This window comes from Trachinotus anak, unplaced genomic scaffold (genome assembly GCF_046630095.1).
Source record: "Trachinotus anak isolate AG129_WGS33_773 ecotype Australia unplaced genomic scaffold, CSIRO_AGI_Tana_v1 ptg000011l, whole genome shotgun sequence".
Taxonomy (NCBI): Eukaryota; Metazoa; Chordata; class Actinopteri; order Carangiformes; family Carangidae; genus Trachinotus; species Trachinotus anak.
In genome coordinates, this window is record NW_027273862.1 from 13149364 (window position 1) to 13173953 (window position 24590).

The window sequence follows — 24590 nt, forward strand, 5'->3', positions numbered from 1 at the left end:
ACATATGGTTTGTTGAAAGCTTTACCACATGTTTCATTGGGGATGACTGTTTAATGACTGCACTAACTGATGTTTTTGATAGGTAAGAGTTTGTAGCTGTCTCTGTGTGTTATTATTGCTAGTTTTTATGTTCAGTATGATTTGATTTTTATTTTCAGAAATGATAGCAGTACACTCAAGTGACATCAAAACTAGATTCAAAAGACATCGATTATCATTGTCTCAGATGAGAAAACTGCATTTCCATCTTCAGAGCAAGTTATAAAATATAAAAATGACAATATAAAAGAACCAAATGTTGTTAATCTATGTTAATAAAAATTATTAAAGTATGGAATAATGTAAACATGACTCTATGCTGTGTGCACACACAAAAAAACTATGTCAAATCTAAACTTTTCATGCAGTCATTCTTAGATCCATAACATTTAAGCCACCTTTGTGTCATGAAATCAAAAAGCCTGTTAGGTATAAGAGTCACTATAATTGTCATATATGCTTAATTTGTCTTTTATATCATGTCTTCTTATTCTAGGAGCCCATATTCAGTTCCAGAACTTCTCTTCTGAAGACAACCATGACTTCCTCGAGGTCAGGGCTGGACCACAGCACAGCTCTGCTCTTATTGGACAATTTACTGGTTCACAGATCCCACCCCCTCTAATGAGCACTACCCACCTGACAATCATCCACTTCTATAGTGACCACTCAGAGAACCGACCAGGATTCAAACTGACCTATCAGGGTGAGTTCACATGTGATTTTTGATGAATTAAAATTCGTTTTCAGGGTGATAACTGATAAGTGCCACAAACAATAAGGTTATTACTGTAGCCGCTTCCGGTTCAAAGCTGCCCCTCAAGGGATGGTGAGAGAACAAACTTACAATCAATTTGAGCCTCCTTATTTGGGATAGGGAACACAAGTTAGTTGCTTAAAAGAGATTTAGAAAAAAATGGTCTCCTCAAATGTTCTGAATAAATTAACATCCAAACCTAGTGGCCAAATTACAAAGCCTTCCCAACTCCAAGAAATGAAGCATAGGATGAAAAAAACATATTGCTATGAGGTTTTGAGCTTTGATCTGTGGATGAGTCATGCTAAAGACTTAAAAAAAAACCTTATGGCTTTCCTCTCATCATTAAAAGAGATGGATTGTTAGTAAGCCCCTGTGAGAGACTGCCATCTTGTCCAGCAGGCTTTACTTGTGCTTGACTTCAAAGACACAAGAGATGCACTGTGGGCTTATATGCCAGCATAACTAGAACAAGCCTTACTAAGTTACATATAAGCTAACCCACATTCACATGCACATAATCATTTTCCCCCTTTTCTCACAATTAGCCAAGGCCCTTAACACTGCAGTCACTGTCATTACTAACTCCCGCTGTTAGCACTGTTGTGAAGGGTGTGAACATGTTTCCTCACATAGAGTTGCACCAGATGCTTTTCTCCACCTGACAGCGAAGATCTTTGGCAGGAGGATGCAACATACACATGGGTTTACGATACTACCCTTGATTCTGTTGAATGAGCACAACTAGCAGTAGCTGAACCCCTGCACCACTCGAAGATGCAAACTCAGGTTCTGTGCTTGAGGACTTGGAGGTTTAGGGTTCAATAAGCTGAAATGTCATGTTCACATCCATTAAACCTCAGTGGGATAGGTGCAGAGTGCGAAATAGTCATTATGAATACAGTGAAAAAGTACCCATACACTGACCCTTTGATCCAAATGCCGCTAATAAAAGCTAAGGGGAGCTTTGTTTCCAGTTTTACAATTTGGCACTCTGACATTTCATTACCTAATGATGCATTCTACACAGAGATTTTAAATGTTGTTCCTGGAATCTGTTGGAAACTGCCAAAATCAAAAATCAAAATATAAATTACTCAGTAAATAAATTAATATGACATTAAATGCACCAAAATATTGAAAACATGTATTCTGATCTCAATCAATCAATATGTGAAAAGTCGACCCCATAACAGCCCCCTAATTTGCATAATTCATTAATAAATACATTTAGGACATATAAATGGGGTGTCGGGGGTAGTATAAAGGGGAAATGGACAGAAAAATAACACATTAAAAAAAAAAAAGAAAATTAAATGGGAAAGTAAATAGGGTATTAATACAAAGGTAAATCTATACAGAGGAAAATGGAAAATAGTTTATATCACATTTTATTACTTCAATCAATTCCTGTAGTTATTTTTAATATTATTTTGGTGCATTTATTGTCATATTAATTTATCTATTAAGTCATTTGTTTGTTTGTTCATTTTGATTTTGGCAGTTTCAGTCCTCCATAGGAGTATTCCCTCTACCAATCAGACAAGGTTTTTCACATATATACTTCGTCTTTAAGCCCCTGGTTATTTCTGTCCTATCATATTACTTCCCCTAGACACTGTTTTCACAGGGGACCTCTACTCCATCTGTCGCCTCTTGTTTTCTCTTGATTGTTTATTTCTACTATGTCCAGTTAGTTGTGTCAATATTTCTTTACCTGTTGGCATCTAAGAATCCCACAGGAGCTTAATTCTGACGTTCCTAAACATCCGTTGTGGCATCTCCCATCTGGACTTGGGATAGTCTATTCCATACTAGACGGCAACACAGGTGTTCCTGCACACATCCTGTGTCTGGAGTGTGTTGTATGCAGTTCCCTCTGATATCCTAGATCCTGCTACTACCTGGTGGTATGGTAGACCAGGATGGACAGTCTCTAAGGCCTCTTTACACAATCTGCACCTCAGGTCCTGTCTAGCACTGCAGACCCTGTTTGTATTGACCTGGTGCTGAGTGCTTGTTCTTGTCCTGTGGACTGCTGTCTTTCTCTCTAGCCTTTTGTAGCAACTGCTATTCTAATGTCAACCACCACTGTTCTCTGTCAATGGCGCATTTAATGGTCTTGACTTGCCAGGACACTCATGCAGAGTGAGACATGATCTAAACAGACCTGTGATGCTGACGTTTCCTCGAGCAAGTGTTGCCATAAAATGCATGCATGTGCCAGTGAACTGTGTAGGAGTAGATTAGATATATCGATGTTGCTGCACTTACTGCTGGTGACCTCTGTTGGTCATGGATTTTTTAATGCCCCCTGAAGTCCATTAGCTGTAGATGGGAAAAATGGTTTGAGTACAGTGAATTGCAATTGTCGTTCTGCAGTCACATTTGGGAAGGCAGGCATAATTGGCTACTCTGTAAGACCACACAGCAGAGTACAGAGGAGCAAATATACAACTACATTGCATTCATTAATCATAACTGCCTGCCTATGACCAGCTCATGTTATTTTCCCGATGCCTAAAAATCAGGTTAATCTCAAATTAAACAAATTTAGTATCTTCACACTGGCAACAATTTCTCCCCATCTCTCTCTTTAGCGTATCAACTGCAAAACTGCCAGGACCCCTTTCCATTCCCCAATGGTGACATCATCAACAGTGACTACAGTGCTGGCCAATCAGTAACTTTTCAGTGCTACCCTGGTTATGTTTTGATTGGACATCCAGTACTAACGTGCCTGCACGGGACTAACCGGAAGTGGAACCACCCATTTCCACGCTGTGAGGGTAAGACCAACCAATGACTTTTTGATATAATGGTATTTTGTATGTTGATGTCTGTTGATTGGGTAACAAAAAAAAAACAAACAAACTGCACGGTTAACATATTGGTCAGTTTATTTTTTTTGTTGTTACAACCATCTTTACCCCAACAAAATCCATCATGGACCAGTTGTACTTTATAATTTAGACAGGAATATTGTTATTCTGATTAAATTTGAGTAAAATTTGTTTCATCTTTCACTGACATCACAAGCCAGCACTGTTATATGAATAAATAAATCATAAATATTCCTGTGTCACTTGAATCATCTACTGTGTACATCAGTACCAAAATTATTTCTCTCACTGCTACCATCAGCATTACTACTGCTGTTGCCTCTACCTCTACTACTAATAGTAAGTAGGTGATTAGAGGGGGGGATGCCATCCTGTTTGTTGGCAAAATGACATGCACTCTTGACTCTTCACCCCCTAGTAGCAAAGAGGGTGCCTGAATATGTAATAGCTTAAAGCTGAATATGTAAGTCTACTCTGCCTGACTTATTGATCCTTTATCTGACTGAGGTTTGTGCAAGTTACAATCTATGGCCCTGACCATGGCTCTGAAATATCAGTAGCCTAAATGTGCTGAGTGTTGATAAATCCATGACACTGTCTATGGTGCTGAAGTAACTGTCAGATTAGTAATTGTGCCTGTTCCTCTCCTTACCGCCCTTCCGTCAATTTCATCTCAGATCTATAATATTGTCTCCACTATATACTATAAATACTCAATTCTATACTATTATGTAGCCTATATATATATATGTGTGTGTGTGTGTGTGTGTGTGTGTGTGTGTGTGTGTCTTTAGAGTAGTGTCACCTTCATGATCAAAGTGACAGGTAGCAACATGTAGTTGTGGAAGAGCAAGAGGATCATAGAGACATGCTGCTGACTGTAGTATTCCTATAATATTCTTTTAATATTTCTATGGTTAGCATCTGTGCTGCTGAAAATAAACCCTAGACCAATGGCTGTCAAACCTTTTCACATCAGGCACCCCTAAACTGACAAAAATTAAACCATGAACCCCAATTTGATAAAATTTTGTCCCAGGGTCTTCCAGCTGATAAGATTTTTGCTTTCAGATGTTTTATTTCAGAAAAAGCATTCACTTGAGGAAAATAAAATATTCTGCTATGTTTTTCTGAATAAATGATCTATTATCTCAGAATTCTGAGATAATAGATTCAGATTCAGAAAAAGAGCAGTTTTCTGGGGATAAAAATATTTTCATAATTCTGAGATAATGTCATTAATTCAGACAAACAGAGCAAGATTTTTTTTTCCTCAAGTGAATGTATTACGCTTCTGTAAGAAAGTTTTTAAAACTCATCACCATCCATGCATGCATTATAGTGAAAATTAATTAATCCCCTTTTTGCTGGGGACCCACAAGAACCCCATCAAGGACACCTGACATTCCCAGACCTCACTTTGAGAAACACTCCCCTAGACCAATTCACCTACATAACAAAATATTTTAGGGGAGTAACCTGAGATTGTAATAGTTAATGTGAGGAAATGAACTTGCACTGACCGCAATGCACTCAGTTACAGTTCAAAATGACAGTGTGATTTGAAAAATAAGCATTATTAAAACAGGTTGTCCATTTGCACCCAGGTGAAAATAGTCACACAGCAGCTATTCAACTATTTACACCCACTGGCTTCCTAATCATCCTGATTTACACAGGTGTACACAACAGCACAAACTGTTGCAATGCACCATTTAATACACGCCATACACCAAGCGGTGTTCTGAATGTCTGCTGCCATCAGTGGCTTATTGGAAACCGGTTTTCTAGCAGAAAAGCTTTAGGAAGACAGGTAAGATAAAATAAAGAGTGTCAAAATACACATAATAATGAATGTGTGAGGAGAGGTTTGATTCACATGTGAAATCAAACATTGATATTTGTTTATTTTTAGACATAGTTGACTTATTATATTAATTTTTAGTTATATTTTGGTCAGGTTTGGCACCAAAGCTAATTAGTTGGGTTTAGGAAAAGCTCAGACCGTTTCATAACATTGACCACATGTTAGAAAGCCTCTTTAATGTGTTGAAAGTCTCTCTCCAACATCTTGCTGCACTCTACCTGGACATCTTCACCTTTCTGCACTCTTTCCTTGCTGAGGAAGTATTAGGATTATTCCTTTGAACTGGCAGTAAAAGTATCAGATGTGCAATACGGAGGAAAAATATCAAAAAATCACTTCCATGGGGATCTTCAAAATATTTACCATTAACTGACAATGACTTGCTCCAGTGAGACGGTAGGATTCTGCATTTTCCTGCCTCAATATGTTGTCTCAAGCTTGTCACCCTACTATGATGACCTAAAAAATATGAACAGAATTAAAAGGTTTGGGGATTGTCTTAGAAAAGGAGTTATTAAAAGCTGCTACACCATAACTCCTTGTCATTACACATGTTGATCAAGGTCATTAGTTGGACAGCTTCTCAATTTGAGATGATAAAACACTACTGCTGCCTCTTAATGCTTTGGAAGGAAAGATAATGGGAGTAATTTTCTAATGTGCAAGTATTTGCTTGTAGTGTCCTGTGAGAAACGTGAGAAAACCCCTGCCTGAATAAATTCAGTCTGCTGCATGAAATTTAAAGGTGTATTTCTTATTACTTTAATACACAGTTATAAAAAGACAATTGCTGCAGGGTGGATGAAGATAACTGGATAAAATGGGACTGTAGAATTAGAAATGTCACAATTATAGTTAAGACATCCTGCAACAGTATCATTTGAGAAGTGTACATGGGCTTGTCTGTGTTGGTTGGTGGTGTGGGAGCAGAGGGCTGCTCCCCTTGGGTCATCCCCCCTGTTAAAAACATTACAAATCACCTACTGCTGATAGTGCTGATAATAATTATATTTATTACTGTGTGCTGTTCAGCAGTTATTCTTGTCTCCTGATCTTTCCAGGTCTAGCACATTAGAAGAAAGCGACAAATGCAAATGCAAATAGATAATTTTATAACTCTTTTCAGCTCCTTGCGGCTACAATGTCACGGCTGAAAATGGGACCATCTATTCACCTCAGTATCCCAATGAATACCCCAACTCCCAAGACTGTATCTGGCTCATCACTGTTCCCCATGGACATGGAGTTTATATCAACTTCACCTTATTGCAGACGGAGCCTGTCACTGATTACATTGCTGTCTGGTAAGTCTGGTTACACTAACACTTGAATGTACACACACACACACACACACACACACACACACCCACACACCCACACACACACGCACACACACCCACACACATATACACACAAATGCATAAGCTTCTTTTTAATGTTGCCCTGTATCCTGGAACTGATTGCATCAATGACAAGTAAGTCCTGAATGCAGTTATAGCCTGTCTTTTCTCTGCTCACTAAAAAGAAGTTGCATCAACTTGCACTTGTGTTTTTTATCTATCTTTGTCTGTCCCTCACTCTCTCACACACACAAACAGCCTCTCTCAAACAGATATTCCTGGCATTTTTACTTTATACAAACACAGTCTTGACTGTATGAAGGTATGTGTGTCAATTGTTTATGACTTTGTCATACGGGGAGATACACACAAACCCACACAGATATGTGTTAGACAGGTATCACAGTTCCATAGACGCCTGAAACATACACACATGTATATACTTTGTGCTATGCATACACAGGCTTTCCTGCAGTAATAATAGGATTCAGTGTGCAGGTAAAATTGTAATACAGGGAGTGTGAGAGTAATGCATTTACAATGGGACCACTGACCAATTCAATCTACCTCAGTACCATGGCCATACCTGGATAGGGCTCAGGAACTCTGGCAGTAATGATGAGATTCAGTGGGGAGTAGGAAATGTAATGAAAGGAGTGGTAGAGCTGGGTTCACAAATCCAGCGGGACTTGGCTGGATCTGACAAGTTTGGGTCAGTCCAAGAGAAATTTCTCACTTAATAGTTTCAGTTTTGCAATGTATTTGCAAACAAGAGCAATGTTGTGAAAAAGTTAATTTATAAGGAAGAAAATTAAGATCAAGTAGTATTTGGGCTGTGTCATCATTTGGTGCAGGTTTGGTTTAGCAAAGACTAAACCAAATATTTGGTGTTTGTGTGAGGTCAGGCTTTAATGTTCAGGCTCAAGTGTCAAGCTCTAAGGAGTGAGCAGTTGAAATGCAGGCAGTGGGAAAGTAATACATTCACAGTTGGTGAACACTTGCTTTCAATCTCTGCAGCTACCAGAGCCACGGATATTGCTGTGGAGAGTTACGGCATTATTTTGCAGTTGTAAATTGATTTTTGTATGATTAGTATGTTTTTGCCACTTTTCATTGTGAACAAAATTATAAATTCACAATCATAGATTGTAGAATAGAGAAAGAAATCTGTAATGTGAGATTCGCACTTACATAATGGACTGCTGCACTGGTCAGTCGAACTATATCTCAAACACATGAATATATCTGGAAGTGACAGGGGGCTGACTCTGAAGAGAACAGTCCTTTTCTCTGACCCTGTGGGATACCATCTACCTTCCAGGGCCTTCAACAGATTTAGACTGCATGATCCAAAACTCTATTACACCGGCCTTACAATCAAGTAAATAGTATATAACTGATACCCACGTCAGTGCCCTGTTTTCAAAGTTTGAATAATCACAGAGTCTTTAGATATGATTTATTTGAACTAATGTGTTTAAAAATTATTTGAATACTATAGATTTTACTGGCATTAATACCTGTCACTTCAAACACTCCCTTATAAGATATTTCATACTACAGACAACTGTACTGTAGGTGTACATCAGTGATTTCAGCACAGGTGGAACATCCATAATTGCCTTCCAGGTGTTGTCAGTCAGATCAAAGGTTAGTGCATCAGGGACTCTGGCCACATTTCCTTTTGACAGAGATGCGCTCATTGCTCATCTGTGATTCAGCAGATCTTATTTTCTAGCTTACATCCTTGTGGCATGAGGCAGTGCTTTTTGGTGAGTCTTTGGGTCCTTTTAACATGCACAGACAGAAGCAAATGTGCTTTTCATGTGGAAGGTTGGAGCAGTGTGAGAGGTACAGTGGGGGTTTCAATGAATTAATGGCCTACATCCTATTTAGATTATGAATACAGCTGTATGAAACTTTTTCCTTGATGGAGTTTGTATTTGGAATAGCTTAATTATGTGCATCAGCAGTGAACTGTTAATAAAACAGAATATCTGACATTATCTAATTGAATTCACAAGAGCATAAGATTGGGGGCACTGCTTTTGCCGGGAATTGGGCTTTTTTACTATTTGGATTTTTGAATTCACTTGGACAGAGAGTAGGGGAAGACACATTATGTCCCGTGTGAGCTACCGGGTTAATAAGAAATTGATTGGGAGCATAATTTCAATTTACTGTAATATGAAACTTTTAATGGTTAACTTTAAGAGTTTGATCGCAAAATGAATCAAACTGGATCTGAATAGGTGGACCAGGCCAGGCCTATTATTGATGAAAATTAAACTTACAGTGCAAAGATGTAGGCCAAGGATTTAACAAGTAGTTACTGTATATATAGAAAGTGTTTAGTATGTGCTAGGTTGGGTTAGGTTTGTTTTTATTTGTCATTCCAGCCATATCCGTAAAAGCACATACAGAAGAAACAATTTTAAAATACTATAAATGCTGAGCAATGACTATAAGATGACACATAGAGTAATACATTTATAGAGCATTGCTCAGACTGGGTACTGAATTTCTGAAATGCAGTAATATCTAACTCTTACAATCACCAGTCACATTCAAACAAGCCAATGAGGTCATTATTATGGTCTGACAAGTCTAGATTTTTGCTCTTCTGATCATTTATTCTACTCTGCTCTTAGTGGTTATTCTGATTTCCTTCTTCGCTAGCCTTCTTCTGTTCTGGTTTCTCATTCATAAAACTTTTGTGGGATATCTTTTGCCTTGTGCGTTTCTATGTCTTGTATATTCCAAATCTCAGTGATGTGTGTCAGCTGGTTTCTGCCCTGTACACCCCTGAGGTTTATGTGACAGCAGCTGCATCCAGACATCAGGGACTGAGGCCATACATCTCTGTGGTCTGCCACCAGTTGTATTTGGCCTGTTGCCTAACATCACTGAACCATTTCTAACAGTGGGGGATGGATCTACCAACAGAGCAATGCAATAGTTTATAATGCTGTGTACTCACTCAAATTATCTGACTGAAGTGTAGAGCAAATTAAAAATAGTATTTTTAATAAAATAATATTTGAAAATGTTGAATATTTTGTGTCCTATTAGTGCTTTCATATAATATTGAATCCTTGTGCTGGATTCCTGAGTAAAACAGAAATCAATGTAGAGTGATGGACAATTTATAGAGAAATTCATTCATCATTTCATTCAGCAACAAAAAAAGCTGTCATAAAAGCTCAAGAAAAATTGCAACTGTAATACAGCCTTTCAGAACAAGTTCATGACAACATTTTAATAAATGCAGTCTCAGAAACATCTATTCTCATATCACAGTATTATTGTTCTGTGTACTGTAATTTCTAACCCTTTCACATGGTAATTCTGCATCTCCAGTATAAAGACATCAGCTGACTCTCAGAGAGGATTTTGTGTTAGATCCTCTAGTCTCTCCATCGTAAGACTCTGACAGGGGAGTGACAAAGAATGCACTGCTTGTACTGAAGTGATTTTATTTGGTGGTGAATGATGTCAGCTATCACTCCTTTAATGTATTGCTCTCAGTCCCACCCTGTTCTCAACTACACTGTGCTCGTGTCAGTCAATAGACAGAGTAGATAAATGAGTGCCAAGTCTTACAAAATTTATTAGTAATCTTTATTTTCAGTCGTAAGGCTTACTTAAAAGGGTGAATATCTCATTCACTCTTCCTGACTATGTTGTTTCAGCGGGTGTTGAGATTCACATCAGCATCTTTTTTGCTCATAAACTAACATCTTAAGGCTTGAAGGTACTGACTTCATTAAATGGCTTTCACAGGAGCACAAGAAATAAATGGTCACTAATCAAATCTGCCCATGTTTTCTCTCTGCTGTTGTGGAGTTTTAGTTCATACATACATACAAATGACATTGTACGTGTGTTTTTTTGGGCTAACAAAAATACTGCTATTGGGTTTGTGTATTTTTAGTAAGTGAAAACAGAGCCACAAAATCCTAACTCAGTTTTGATTTAAATGACCCAAATAGCATATTCTGATTCTCCAAATGAGCTCCAACACCTTCGGAAAACCTTGAATTATTGAGGAGCCAAGAGATCCCAGGCACTCTTCATGAATTAAAATTTTAAAACCCTTGTTTAATCCAATGGCATGTTCATTAAAAACCTAAAACTGGGCATTTAGGAACTTTGGAAAATGTAACCTTTCAACAACATTCAATATTTAATGAGTGAAGTTAAGCCTTTAATCCATCGGCTTTGTTCAATGAACTTGTTTCAAATGAGTGGAAAAAGCAAAGAACAGTAAAAAACTAAAATATTTTTGCTACCCAATGAGCAGGCATGTGGCCTTACCAGATATCTGTTTTATATTATGAACAAAAGCTGCTTTGGATTTTCTTTGGCTCTGTAATTAAATCCAGTCAGTGAAAGCTCAACCAAACATAAGAAGTCCATACTGATCTCAGCCTTTCATCTTGTAGAGCTGTGATACATGTACTAACACATTGTTAATGTTTGCCACCAGCCAGCACTTAGTTTTTTAGTGTCACTTTGACAATCAAATCACACCTGAATGTAGCCATTTAAGTTTTATATCATGGATTTGCATCATAAGGAATCTATTGAGGCACTTTGGAGTTATTTGTAGATCTATATCACACACATTTTGGAGTGTGATGTTGATGAATTTGAGTTGGTTCTATAATTATTATTATTGGAATATACTTATTATATTACATTTATTTACTTTTTTCATCTTTGAAATGTTACCCTTAACATTATTGTTTTTGTCCTGTCATTATTGTCTACACTTATTCTAATCATTATTATTTCGCACTAGCATTTTAACACATCCTCTAGGGTATGTCCTCTGCCCATTCCACTGCAAATTGAGCATTGTCAAATCTTAGAATGTTTACTCTTGTTAGTGAGAGGCCTTTGCTTGCCATGTAAAAAATACAGATTGTTGCATATTTACCCCATATCTTTTTTCCAACTACTATGTGACTCTTGGTGTCTCCGTCTCCATCCCTCCTCTACAGTGGTTTCGATGTATCCTGCTTCCAGTATAAACAGCATCAGATGTCTTTGTTGTCTCGTCTTTATTTAGGGATGGTCCAGATACGTCCAGTACTCAGCTGGGAGTCTTCAGTGGCAACACGGCGTTAGAGTCAGCCTACAGCTCCAGCCCAAAGGTCCTGATCCGCTTTCACTCTGACTTTTCAACTGGAGGTTTCTTCATTCTCAACTTCCATGGTACAGATACACAGTCTCTCTCTCACACACACACACATACCTGTAGTGTTGGTGCCCTCATACAGTATTTTCATGTACATCATTTAGGTACAGTTAGACACATAATAAGTGGGTACACATGGGTATAGAGCCAGATATACCAAGCACCAACTTCTGTGCCAAAACTTGATTTTACAACTGAATGCACACAAGTAGTTTTTGGTTTTATATTTCTCCATGCCATCTGTGTTTGTAAGCGGAATACCAAACTAATTTCATCAAACAAAAATAAATATTGATTAAGGAATTGATATCGTCTTAGTATGTGAGTGTGTAATGCTTTCATAACTCTTGATTAGAATAAAAGATGAGGTCAGAGGCCTTTCTACAGTAAAAAAAAACAAAAAAAGTACAAAGAGATGCTAGAGCGTGGCCACTTTCCTCCTTTCACTCCTTTTCATGGCCAGCTCCATTACTCCGCTGCTATTCACTGTTTTTAAGAAGAAACAAGTTCATATCTCTGAGTAGGTCTATCTCATGTGATGTGTTTACCTCAAAACACAAAACATTTTCTGAGAATTCACTGGTACTGCGTGCACTCTGAGGTGCAGCTTTTGTAACTGGGACTCCAGGTTTTGTTAAAATCACACAGCCCCTGTGACAAAGGATGCAACTCTGTGTATGATGTAGCTCAGCATGTGCCTTGTTTTCTCTAACCTCAAACAACCATTTTTGAGGGAAACATACAAACTGAACCGTGTTTAAGAATGTTTTTGTTTTTGGAACCAATGAATCATTACTTTAAAAGGACACCTGTTTCTCTCTTTTTTTTTTTCATTTAGCTACTGTAGGAAACCAGATTTCTCCCTCAGTTTGCAGGTAGAGAAAAAGAAAAAATGAAATAATTAATGACGCTGTTGCTGTTGAAGTCACTGAGAAACATATCTTGTAGGTTGAATTCTAAAATTGTTCTTGCAGAGTTTGACACTGTGGCATAGAGTTTTAAACTTGTGAATTCAATCATGTAGTGTTTCTTTTATCCCACAAGACCACCCTGACAGATTCTGCACCATATTATACGTGAGATTTGCTCCTAAGTTTCTGTTCGCTTTATACTGAAATGATTATTGTCGTTGTATTCCTTATTTTCTTTTTTACTTCCATAGAAATACATAATATCCTGTCTGCTATGTTTTCAGCTGTTAGACTAGGTTGTGTGCAGGTGAATTATTCTGCTCAGAGACCTCCTAGATTCATAATGTGCTGTTCATATTAGTTAATAATAGCATGTCAGTTCACACACACAAGGTCACCATGTAGATATGGTATGAGAAAGACACATGCACTCTGTAAACAGTGTTTAAAGCCCAACTTCAGGTTCAGTAAACAGTGGCCAGCCTTTGCAGTTCGTTGCACCTGGGACATTCTGAGGCACAGAGTAAGTCCATGATACAAGCATGGCTTCCCCTTACGAACTGTCTGTATATTTAAAATAATAAAGATCACAAATGAGCTCCACTGACCCATTCCCCACATAGACTCTTCACATGAATGCTCTTTGCAAAGAGAGACATGCACAGCTTGCTTTTAACTATGTGAATAAACCCCTTTGCAGCGACAGAACGAAGAACTTTGAAGCAACATCTTTGTTTTGTGGTCCCCATTTTTCGGGTCATGGGCATTGATTTAACTATCAACAGATATAAAAGATACTAATGTATAACAACCCTTGCCGTATTGCACCTCTCTCCAGCTTACCGTTTGAAGAAGTGCCCTCCTCCTCCTGTTGTGGAGAATGCAGAAGTGATCTTTGAAGATGAAGATTTCCAGATAGGTAATAATCCTGATTATTAATTAGGACTTTTTATACAGCAAAACATCTGTTGACAAGAAACAAAATAGCAATGCATCATACAGTAATAGAGTAACCTACTGGACAGTTTTACTGAAACAAAGACAGCCAAACCTGCATCCATTCAGTGTATCTGCGTGCATGTGTATCTGTGGTGTGATACACTGAAAGAAACAAAAGAGAGATACTCACAAAAGAAATTTATTGTATGCCAAATATTATTACTGGTGGTATATTTTGTAGTATAATCACTGGAATAAAATTACAGATGAGTATCACTCTTGATTAAAAACAATGATAAAAATTTCCTTTGTGTAAACTTCCACCAGGTCTTTTCTCACTGTATTGGTTCATGACCTGTAGTAAACACTGTGGGTCACAAAGAGGTAAAAATATTTTTTTCTTTTTGATTATTTTTTACATTTACTGTTGACTGATACTATTGTCACTCATTAGGCTTCTAAAAATGTTCTTTTTTAAAAAATATACTCATCAGCTATCTTATTTTATATGAGAAGATCTATGTCTGTTGCACCCACTACAGACAGGTTTGGCATGTGTGTGGCTTAACATAAACGGGGGCAAACAGCTGGCTCTGCCAATGGGGAAACTGCAGCATTTAAATCGTCTTAATAGTGTTTTCAGAGGATTTTGTGTCTTGTTAGTTAGCAAGCTAATGTTCAATACATTTAAATACCACATAAGTCTTAATCACCACTGTATAAAAAAAAACTTCATTATGAGAATTGGGCTCCTGAAATGCTTTATACAATCACTGCGCCCCAGTATTTGTAGTCAGTAAATAGCACTCTTGCATAAACTAACTGCCTATTAAGCCACAAAATCTCATGTCTATATTTGTATTGTGTGAATTGCGTCAAGCTAGGCTAACACATCTTGGACCAACCTCTTTCTATGTAATGTACTCTGTTGAGATGTAACACCGGATATGTTCTCCCAAGCTTTTGAATAACCATATATATATACCATATACCATATCCATTTTAGGAGAAATAATCGCTTGTCAAGTTCTCCATTTTCTCTTGGCTCTGTATTATTTGATTTGCTCAAAGCATCTTACTCTTAGGTTTGGTGACCTTTTAGATCAACGGGAGCTGTAATTTTTAAAAAAGCAGACATTTCATGAAACCACAGCAAAATCAATTTACCCTGCCAGTAGGATGCAGAGCGTAGTTGCTTCTGGCAAAATATAAAATCATTTTTCTGCAGAAAACTTTTTGAAATGTCAACATTTTATGAATTCAGAAAACTTAGTTGATTTTTGAAAGATTTGTTGATTTTGTTTTGTTTTGTTTTTTATTGTTTGTTTTCGACCTTTTAAAAATACATTAACAGTATGTAAGTTCATATTGAGAAAAAATGTCATTAGATACACTGTCCCTACCAGGACACAGTGACCCAGAGGGTGATAATGCTACTCCAGATTTGTGATTTCCACTTGCACTATACTTCAGCAGCACCAGGCTTGCACCTGTTCACAGCAAGAGTCAAGCCATTCCCTGTGACAGAGTAAAGACCAAAGGGAAGTAGTTTGGGGTAATTGGACATAAAAATCTCACAAGCCCTCAGAACATTTGAGAGCATGTACTGTGTATTTTATATCCCACGAATCTGGCAGGATGGAGTACCACAGAGACGGAACAGGTTTGCTGTTGGTCAGTCTAGCTAGCCAAGCTAATGATACAGTTTTTGAAAAAGCTCAAGGAATGGTTGAATGTTGTTTTTGTTCTGTTCAGCAATTTGAAACTTATAGAGGCCCCATGATGCGAATGTGCGCTCTGCATGCCTCCAGGGCACAGAGATTGAAGTATGTGTTACATTTCCACCCCTTTTAGGATTGCAAGCCTGTCAGCTCTGTCTCTTAAAATGGAGTAAAACAACCAACCAACCAACCAACCAACTGTTTTGGAGCTCTCTACTTGACATAGACTTAGAGTTCTGAACCCATTTTATATAGTTTGGTATGATCAGTTATTTTCAATTGTACAATCATCAAGACTGCACTGTGCAGAAATCATGTCTGATGATGAAGATGAATTAATAGAGGTTTTATTATTTTCCCTGTGTTAGGTGATATTGTAAATTATCGCTGTTTACCTGGATACACATTGATTGGAAAGGCAGAGCTCATGTGCAAACTCAACTCCCATTTGCTCTTTGAAGCCCCGCCACCAACATGTCAAGGTAAGGCAACACTCAGTTCAGATCCCAAACCACATACCCAAACCATGCATCAATGTGAAAATCAGATGGAAGCAATTATTTAGGTGATGTTTCATCAAAGTGGTCTGAATCTGTAGTTAACATAAAGTTCCTCTCCAGACATGGCACTAGAAGCACAGCTACACTTACTTCCTTATTGAGAAATCTAGATCAAGCCTTGGGCCCTGCCCATCACTGCTGCTTGCACTAGGTTTACAGATGAAAGACCAGAGTGTGTCAAGATGGTTAGAAGAGGAAACATCAGAGAGACTCCGCCACATGTCTGAGCCTCAGTCAGACCCAGACTCAGGAATTTTTGAGGAATGAGTTCATGGGTTGTTCATGTTGTTTGTGAGCTTGTAACTGGCAGTGGCTGACACAGTGTTAGTAGCCTTGTTATTGCAAACTCTTGCTCTCTGTACTGACAAAATTTCAGTGACTGGTGAAAGAGCAGTGTGTATGAAGATAGATAGCAGAGGAAACATCAGGGAGACTCAGCTACATCTTTTAGCCTCAGCCTTTTACCCTTATTTGTTTACGCTGCTTGTTAGCTTGTAACTGGCAGTGGCTGACAAAGTGTTAGTGGTTGTCCTGATGCAAACCTTTGCTGTCTGTACTGACAAGGTTTCAGATTTATTTTGCCTGCCCCTGGTCCCCGCAAGTTGATGGGATTGGTTCCTTAGTTTTTACATATGAAACCCTGGGTGTCTGAATTCATTTTTATGAGTCATTGGAGCATTTCTCTGTTGGTAGCATCTGTCTGTTCCACAGCATCACTTCTGTTAAACTGAATTTACTGTGTGTGTACTCTTGTTTTCATTTCTTTATAGAAATTAAATTTATATATTGTAGATAAAATGAGAACGCTATTGTATTCTCACATGTTAAAGCTCCAAAATGACCAATCCTGCACTTTCCATAATGCAACTTGAGGTGCCTTTTTGTTATATTGTAAATTTCTCTTCACAGCCACAGCAGATATATAGCTTTTCACACTGTCTGAGTGGTAGGCCACGTGATAGTAAGCTGATATTGATGTGTAAAATTGAAAATAATATTTGACTGCTCCTAAAACATGACTTATTTCCTTACTTAATTATAATTAAATGCTAATACTATTATCCATACTACTACTATTACACCCTACTACTGCTACTACTACACAATAGTATGAAGCAAATATTTGAATTATCAGAGCTGAATTTGCAATCAAATGATAAATGTTGCTCCAAAAACTTAAGACTTAATTTTGCATGTGCAAGAAAAATTGTGTTATTGCTGTGTGATTATTGCTCTATCCACCAACACATAAAACCCAGCTGTATATAGCCAGCTCATTGTCATTCTCAGTGGGTTGTCAAGTGTCATTTTGGGAAATGTAGGAAATCACTGACTGAAATACAATTAGGCTTTAAACGCCTCATGTTTTATGGCAATTTAAACAGTGAAGAGGCATAAAATTCTTGTACCCTGTTGGTACTGATACAGTACTTCCATTGTCAAATGGTCTTAGTGTTGTGTGTTGTGTGCACGTGACTTTTGATTTTCACTAAAGATACCCCAAGAGAAAAGCACATATTTTAGCAGCAGTTAGCAGTATAAATGCATCCACTTTTGGAAGTGGTGGTAGTGGCTCCAGGTATTTCTAGAACAAAATTCATATCCTGATTTGAATTGCTCTTTATTATTTTTTTCCAGCTGTAGCTGAGTGTGGAATGAACAGTGTCCTTTCTGTTACAAATTAGGAGTAAAAGAAGCAAGTGCTCTTACATGAGGACATGCAACCAAAGTGCTCCACTAGACAACTCAGGACAAATCAGGGAAGAGAATTGTAAGAAATGTATCAAAGAAACTTGCAAGTTTTCGCTTACAGGTTTTTGTCTGTTACCCCTGCAGCCCAGTGCCCAGCCAATGAGGAGCGGTCTGCGTCATCGGGAGTCATACTAAGCCCTGGGTTTCCTAGCAACTACCCCAACAGCCAGACATGCTCCTGGCTGTTACGTATGGTCCCAGGTACAGTGTGTGTCAAGGGGGTGCAAACAGGGTTGTCACGATACCAGAAATTTGGTAGTCGGTACCAATATCAATTAAATTCCTTGATTCTAGATACTACATTCAATACCACAGCAAAAAACAGAAAAAACAGAGGCCACTGCACACACTGTGTGCTAACACATGCAAGTGTGCGTGCAAACACATACACATACCTCCAGATACTCAGTATTCAAGCAGTAGTGTAAATTGACTAACAAGGTGTGAAAATATTCATTCAAAAAGTCAGCGTTACATAATGATGTTAGGCTGCTCAGGTTAACAGGCTGTGTTAGCCTAAACAAGATAACATTAGCTTTTGTTAACATTGAGTGTGGAGCATTGCTACAACAGATGCCAGCTGTCACAATTCACAAGCAACAGTCTTAGCATGTTTTTTTTTGTTGTTGTTTTTGTTTTTGTGGTGGAGTCCTGAAAGAATCACATTTCCACCACCTACAACACCTTCAGTACCTATGATACTCTAACAAAACAAGTACCGTCACATTTTCAGAATTTTGACATCGACTTGGTACCAAAGTATTGGTTCTCATGCATACAGTATGTATATACACTGCTCTTTGTATGTGCAGTGATATGTTTTAGGGAGTGAAATAATTGTGTACATTTATATTTGCATAAAGTTTGAGTGATTGATTGTATGTTACACAGTGTGAGAGACTGTCTGTATGTACCTGTGATGTGTGCGCTTATTATGTATGTACATCTGCACAGGGCAGTTCCATAAAAAAATTCTACTTAGTGTATGTATATGTGCTATGTATACATTTTTATGTTGCGTAATGCTGTTTTATGGACGTGATTGTAAATGAGTTTCTCTTGTTTCCCAGGTTATACCATCAATATCTATGTAGAGATGTTCCACAGCGAGAAGCAGTTTGATGAACTGGAGATTTTTGATGGTAAGCCTATCCAAAGCTTTCACTCTCTGTTTTTACTACACCTAGACACACTCAAACACAGTCTCACACACACACGCACACACTCACATGCAGCTCTAATTCATGTCTGTTTATAAAAAGTAGCACAACAGTTAATGAGATGCACAACACTTAATTCTCATTAGTGGTGTTGGGAATTTTACCCCCAGGAGTTCCAAGAAGGTTGTGTAACAGTAAATTTGAAAGTGTGCAGAACAGATTGTATGTGTATATTAAAAACTTTCTATAACTTTACAAAACTATAGAGGGTAGTGATAACTAACAATGTTTTGTTAAGATTTTTGCCACAACAGAACATCACTTCTTTAAATCATAATGCCTGTTCACAGTGGCCACAGCTTAGTTTAATATACGACTAATATCTGTATCCTGTTCAGCTCTGTCTATTCGCATTTATCTTGCCTGGCCCTAAACAGACTACAGCTGCCTTTGATGTTGCTGACAGCAGTGGCATCATTGTTGAGTGAGTGGCTGTGACTGGAGATGTTTCTGATGTGGTGTTCCTTTCATGTCGTTGAAGGGAACAAAATGTCAATAGGTGTCAACATTACCATTGATTCAGTGTATAAATGTTTTTCTTGACTATTTGGAGAAAACTTTTAAAAAATGGGTACATTTTTATTTGTAAAAACTCTGTTATAAAGACAGATGACTGCTGAGTCTTTCTAAACAAGGCCAAAGATATTTAGGGCTGCATCCACTGCTTGGCTTAATTCACAGACTTGAGCACAGGTGGAGGGTTGTGGTCTGTGAACATGAGATTGAGCTAAATAATACAGTATGCTCCAATCAGAATACATCTACAACAAGTCATTTTGGGGTACTTAGTACTTTAATGATGCTGTCACCATCATGTACTACATGTCACAGAAACAATAAAACTCCTTCCGACTGCAGCATATTGTTCGGCTCCGTGTCGGGTAAGGTTAATATTCATCTGGAAGATTCTAAGATTATTGGAAATTGTGAATTTACTGATATACACATATGAGAAAAATAATATTTGTCTGGCTTTATCCCTCTCATTTATAATTATATATTATATACATAATATGTATGTATGTATGTATGTATGTATGTATGTACTGTCTGCTGTACACCCAGCCATTCTGAGGTCCCACTCAATTGTCTCTCTAGGATCCTCAGGACAAAGCCCTTTGCTTGTTGCTCTCAGTGGTAACCACTCATCTCAGCTGAATTTCACATCTAAAACAAACCAGCTCTACCTACGATGGTCCACTGACCATGCAACAAACAAGAGAGGATTCAAGATACGATACTCAGGTACATCTTTCATATTTCATAATATCAGTACCTTATCTGTTCAAAATCTTCAAAATATGACAAATATGATCTTTCTCCGTTCTTTTAGTTTAAATTGAAATGTTGTGTAATTATGCATTACTTGTCAAGGAGGAGAGCTAGAATTTGAGTATGGCAAACATGGGGATGAGTGTCCAACCATGTCAAGAAAACATGTAATTTGTACCCACCCTGCCATCCTGAAAAATCTTTTGTATCTACTAGCATAAATAACAAACCCAAATGCCTCTCTCCTCATGAAAATGAATTGATGTATCAAGGGTGTAGGTACATGAGCCATGATCATTTAGAAAACACTTCTAATTGGAAAAGTTATTTTTATAATGCATCAGGCTAATTGGGTGCAAACGAGAATGAGTAAAACCAATTTGTTAATTTGACAATTTGTTTCAGATTGAGTGTATTATCTCTGCAGGTTCTTGCCAACACTGTGATGTTCAAACCATTAGCTTTGTTAGATTCAGGTTGTGAGGTTTTTTCAGCCACCTCTTAATCATGGGTTTTAACTTGAGAAGAATTTGTTGAAGATGACCACCAATCTCAGTCATAGAAAATAGAATTTACAGTGACACAAATCCGGTTTGGGCTTGAGAGGAATGAGTCACAAGGTCAGTCTCCTGGCTCCCTATACTGAAAAAATGTGCAATATATTTTAGTTTGTGGGTTATATCAGCAAAATGGCCTGAAGTAATAGTATTGTCTTTTCCCCATGGTGTTGTATTGCCCTGAAAACGGCAGCTATACAGAGAACAGAAATTTATAGTAGAGATTTTTCACTTCCTATACACTATTCATGCTCTGGTGTGCTTTATATTGAAACACACCACACATGGAGTTTGGTGGTAGTGTATGTTTATCAATTGTTTTTATATATGTGTGTGTGTGTATATGTATATATATATATATATATATATATAGTTTAATACTATAATGAAAAATATTCATGATTTATTATGTTATGTTATGTAACATAACATAAGGGGGAAGGAATGTGTTATGTACTCATAAGTATAGTACAAGTTTGTGTGTGTGTGTTACAGTTTGAGCTGTAACAGTCACTGCTGTGTTTTTCTTGTCATTCTGTCATTCACCATGCGCTTTAGCTGTGAAATGACCTTGGTGACATTTTTTTTGTATTGTATCTGACCTTTCTAAAAGCAACAATGGTCTCATTGCTTATGTAGGTGCCCCATGGAGATTTATTTTGAAATTGCAATTATTTTTAGTCACTTCGAGAATTGGTCAGGCTGTAAATAAGTTTGGATCAGTATCTGAGGGATAAATTGTTAGTAGCTGCTGTCACTGATGGTTTAAAAGACTGCAACAAAATATATTTGGAAGCATTCAGGAGAATTACAAAAGAAGGCATTCAGCTAACACATAATTATCATAGTGTGCATTTTATTGCTGATTATATAAGTGCCATGGAAATTCATTCATCATCAAGACCAGTGGGACTAGATATACAGAGAATGGTTGGACAACTGAGTAGGGCATGCCATTCACCTGGGTGAAGGCACTGGGTATCTGCTCTGTCTCTGGGGTGAGGGTAGGTTTCATACAGCCTGAAGGTGCACTAGATCAGAGAATGGTGCAGAAAATTTTCTAATACAGTTGTTAACTGACTTGTAAGACTAGTGGAGCTACATAAGGAGGGGTGATGGCTGGACTACAGAGTGGAGCATGGCATTCAGGTGTAGCTGCCTTTCCAACCGGCGGGGCCAGCCCCTGTAGTTTAAGCTGAGCAGATATAATGTAGATATATGGCTGGTTCAAGCCACTTAGTATCTGCTCTTTACTTGGGTGAGGGTAAAGCCATCTTAAATGTAAATGTATGGGCTCTGTAGATTTATGATGGCCTGATACCAACTGCAGGGCCTAATGAATACTGGGCTTCCACAGGAGTGCTCACCCAACTTTTGCTATGTTTTTGTATGTATTGATAACTGACTGGTTGGCAAATGTCTGGTAAAATTGTTTATAATCCCTAAAATAGCAATAGCAACATTACCATAACGCCAACACATTATCCAAAATGTACTGATGATTGTTACCATTTTTTTTTTGGTTTCTTTAGCACATGGCCATAGCATAAGCACAATAATATGCTACAATGTATCCCAATATAGTATGTGTCATTCATTGCCTCTGCATTGTCCAGAGTCCTGCAGTATCTTATCTGTCTTATCCTGACTATCCTGACTATCCTATATGTATCCTACAACTACATTGGCACAATTACAATATTAACATCATATTGTTTTTATAACAATTTCTCTTACCCTTAACATGTTCTAAAGTTTCCCACTGGGATTAATAAAGTACTGCATCTGTTTATCTCTCAATTGCAACACAGTTAAATATAGGTATGAATTTTTTTTTTCAAAAGTTATTTGAGATTTTCCTTAAAGTCCGAATTCAAATCTAAGTGTTTCCTATAGACTAGGAGAGAAGTCATTCCTACCCTCAAAAGTCCCAATAAAACTGCCAGTGCAATTCAGCATTAAACAACAACTGATGGTCTGATGCATAGGCCCTGAGATAAAATCTTATTCAAGAGAAGTTCTCGTCCCTTTATTAAAATCATTAACATTCAGTAGTAAGGAACTGAAGGACTGGGCCCTCATCCCTGAATATTTATGCAAGCAATAGCTTTGATAAGATATAAAATTAGTGGTGCACATAGAACAGATTGATTTTAGAGCAGATAGAGTGTGCAAAAGAGAGGCCATTTCTTCTCAGAGAAAAAGGTTTATAGATGAAAATGGATATTACAGAGTGACTCTTGTCCTGACTGGAGTGGGAAAGTCATTCTACCAATCTGAGGCCAAAAGGGAGAAGAGCCAAGACCAAGAGGAGCAATGACCACATCGGACAGGGAAGGGAGAGCCAAGTGGTCCATTGTGTCATGTTGTTCCTGATGTTTAAACTGTTCTCCATGCTCTAACAGTTGTGCTTTTATGCTCAGTCCCAGCAAGACAAAGATATTACATTACTATAAAGGTTTCAGAAAAAGTACTTCATCTGCTGTGAATATTCTGCTTGAGTGTGTAACTCATTCACAGGTTTGTGAATCGTTATATGTGACTTAACTCACTGACACTTGCCAGCTGTAATGCAGTAAGGGGCATAGTTTATTGATGATGATGAATTATCATGTCTTTTATCCGAAATGCCTGGTAATGGATGAATGAGTGCCACAGTGTTTTCAGTAATTAGCTTAGAGTTTCCTGTGAACTGAGAAATCCAGAGAAACACTTTTTATTTCACTTTCACCCTCTGTCTTTCTTTGTGTCTGTGTGTCTCCAGCTGCCTACTGTAGCATTAATGATCCTCCAGTGAATGGCGGCGTGGTCAACCGAACCAAACTCCGCCCAGGTAGCAGACTGCAGTTCTTTTGTAACCGTGGATACCGCCTAGTAGGCTCAACCAATGCCACCTGCAGGCTGCACTCTAATGGGTTGTTCCAGTGGGATACACCACCACCTTTTTGTCAAGGTTAATTTTGAAAAACACATTCTTTGTCATTGAAGTGATGATTACAAGAATCCAAAAAAAAATGTGCCAGCTGAGAGGAATGCCCTCTACAACACTTTTGTCTTTGTCATGTGGCAGCTGTCTCCTGTGGGATTCCTCAGTCAGCGGGCAACGGCAGCTTCCATGCTTACCAATACACTGTTGGTAGCCAGGTTACCTACCATTGTAACCATGGTTTCCACCTTGACCCTGATGTTTCAGTGACAGCAGTTTGTTTGGAGGATGGCAGCTGGAGTAATACTGCCTCAGCCCCCAGATGTCTACGTAAGTTTAATTTTTCACTGCTTTCTTGCTATTTCCAGAGTTTTTCACCACATCTTGCAGCTTTTGACCCCACTGTATGACCACTGCATAAAAAAAGTTTCTATTTTTTAATTTAGAGTACCCTAAGTATGATGATATTTAAAAAATGTTGTTTGTCCTTTAACTCAAAATAAATCAAACTGTGGAGATTTGCAAGGTGAGGCATAATTACTGGAATGTGCAAGAACTTAAAGGACGCAAACTTTAGAAATAGGGTAAATTTATTAATCCTAATGCCTGTATTTGCAAAATGTTCCTCTATGCAAGGGTGTTATGTCAAAAAAAAAGAAATCTAATAAAAGTGTTTGTAGGGA

At 37.9% G+C, this 24590-nt stretch overlaps 1 protein-coding gene across 1 annotated transcript in view; it reads left to right on the forward strand.

Annotated features, from left to right (window-relative positions):
- The window catches only part of LOC139627768 (CUB and sushi domain-containing protein 1-like), a 400363-nt gene that overhangs the window by 330509 nt on the left and 45264 nt on the right, over positions 1 to 24590 (forward strand). Inside the window, exons 43-53 of the mRNA XM_071488859.1 lie at positions 536 to 745; positions 3397 to 3585; positions 6633 to 6810; positions 11921 to 12066; positions 13799 to 13879; positions 15989 to 16102; positions 18017 to 18133; positions 19003 to 19074; positions 20251 to 20397; positions 23746 to 23934; positions 24052 to 24237. Coding sequence (XP_071344960.1) covers positions 536 to 745; positions 3397 to 3585; positions 6633 to 6810; positions 11921 to 12066; positions 13799 to 13879; positions 15989 to 16102; positions 18017 to 18133; positions 19003 to 19074; positions 20251 to 20397; positions 23746 to 23934; positions 24052 to 24237 — 1629 coding nt within the window. The remainder of the gene's footprint in view (positions 1 to 535; positions 746 to 3396; positions 3586 to 6632; positions 6811 to 11920; positions 12067 to 13798; positions 13880 to 15988; positions 16103 to 18016; positions 18134 to 19002; positions 19075 to 20250; positions 20398 to 23745; positions 23935 to 24051; positions 24238 to 24590) is intronic.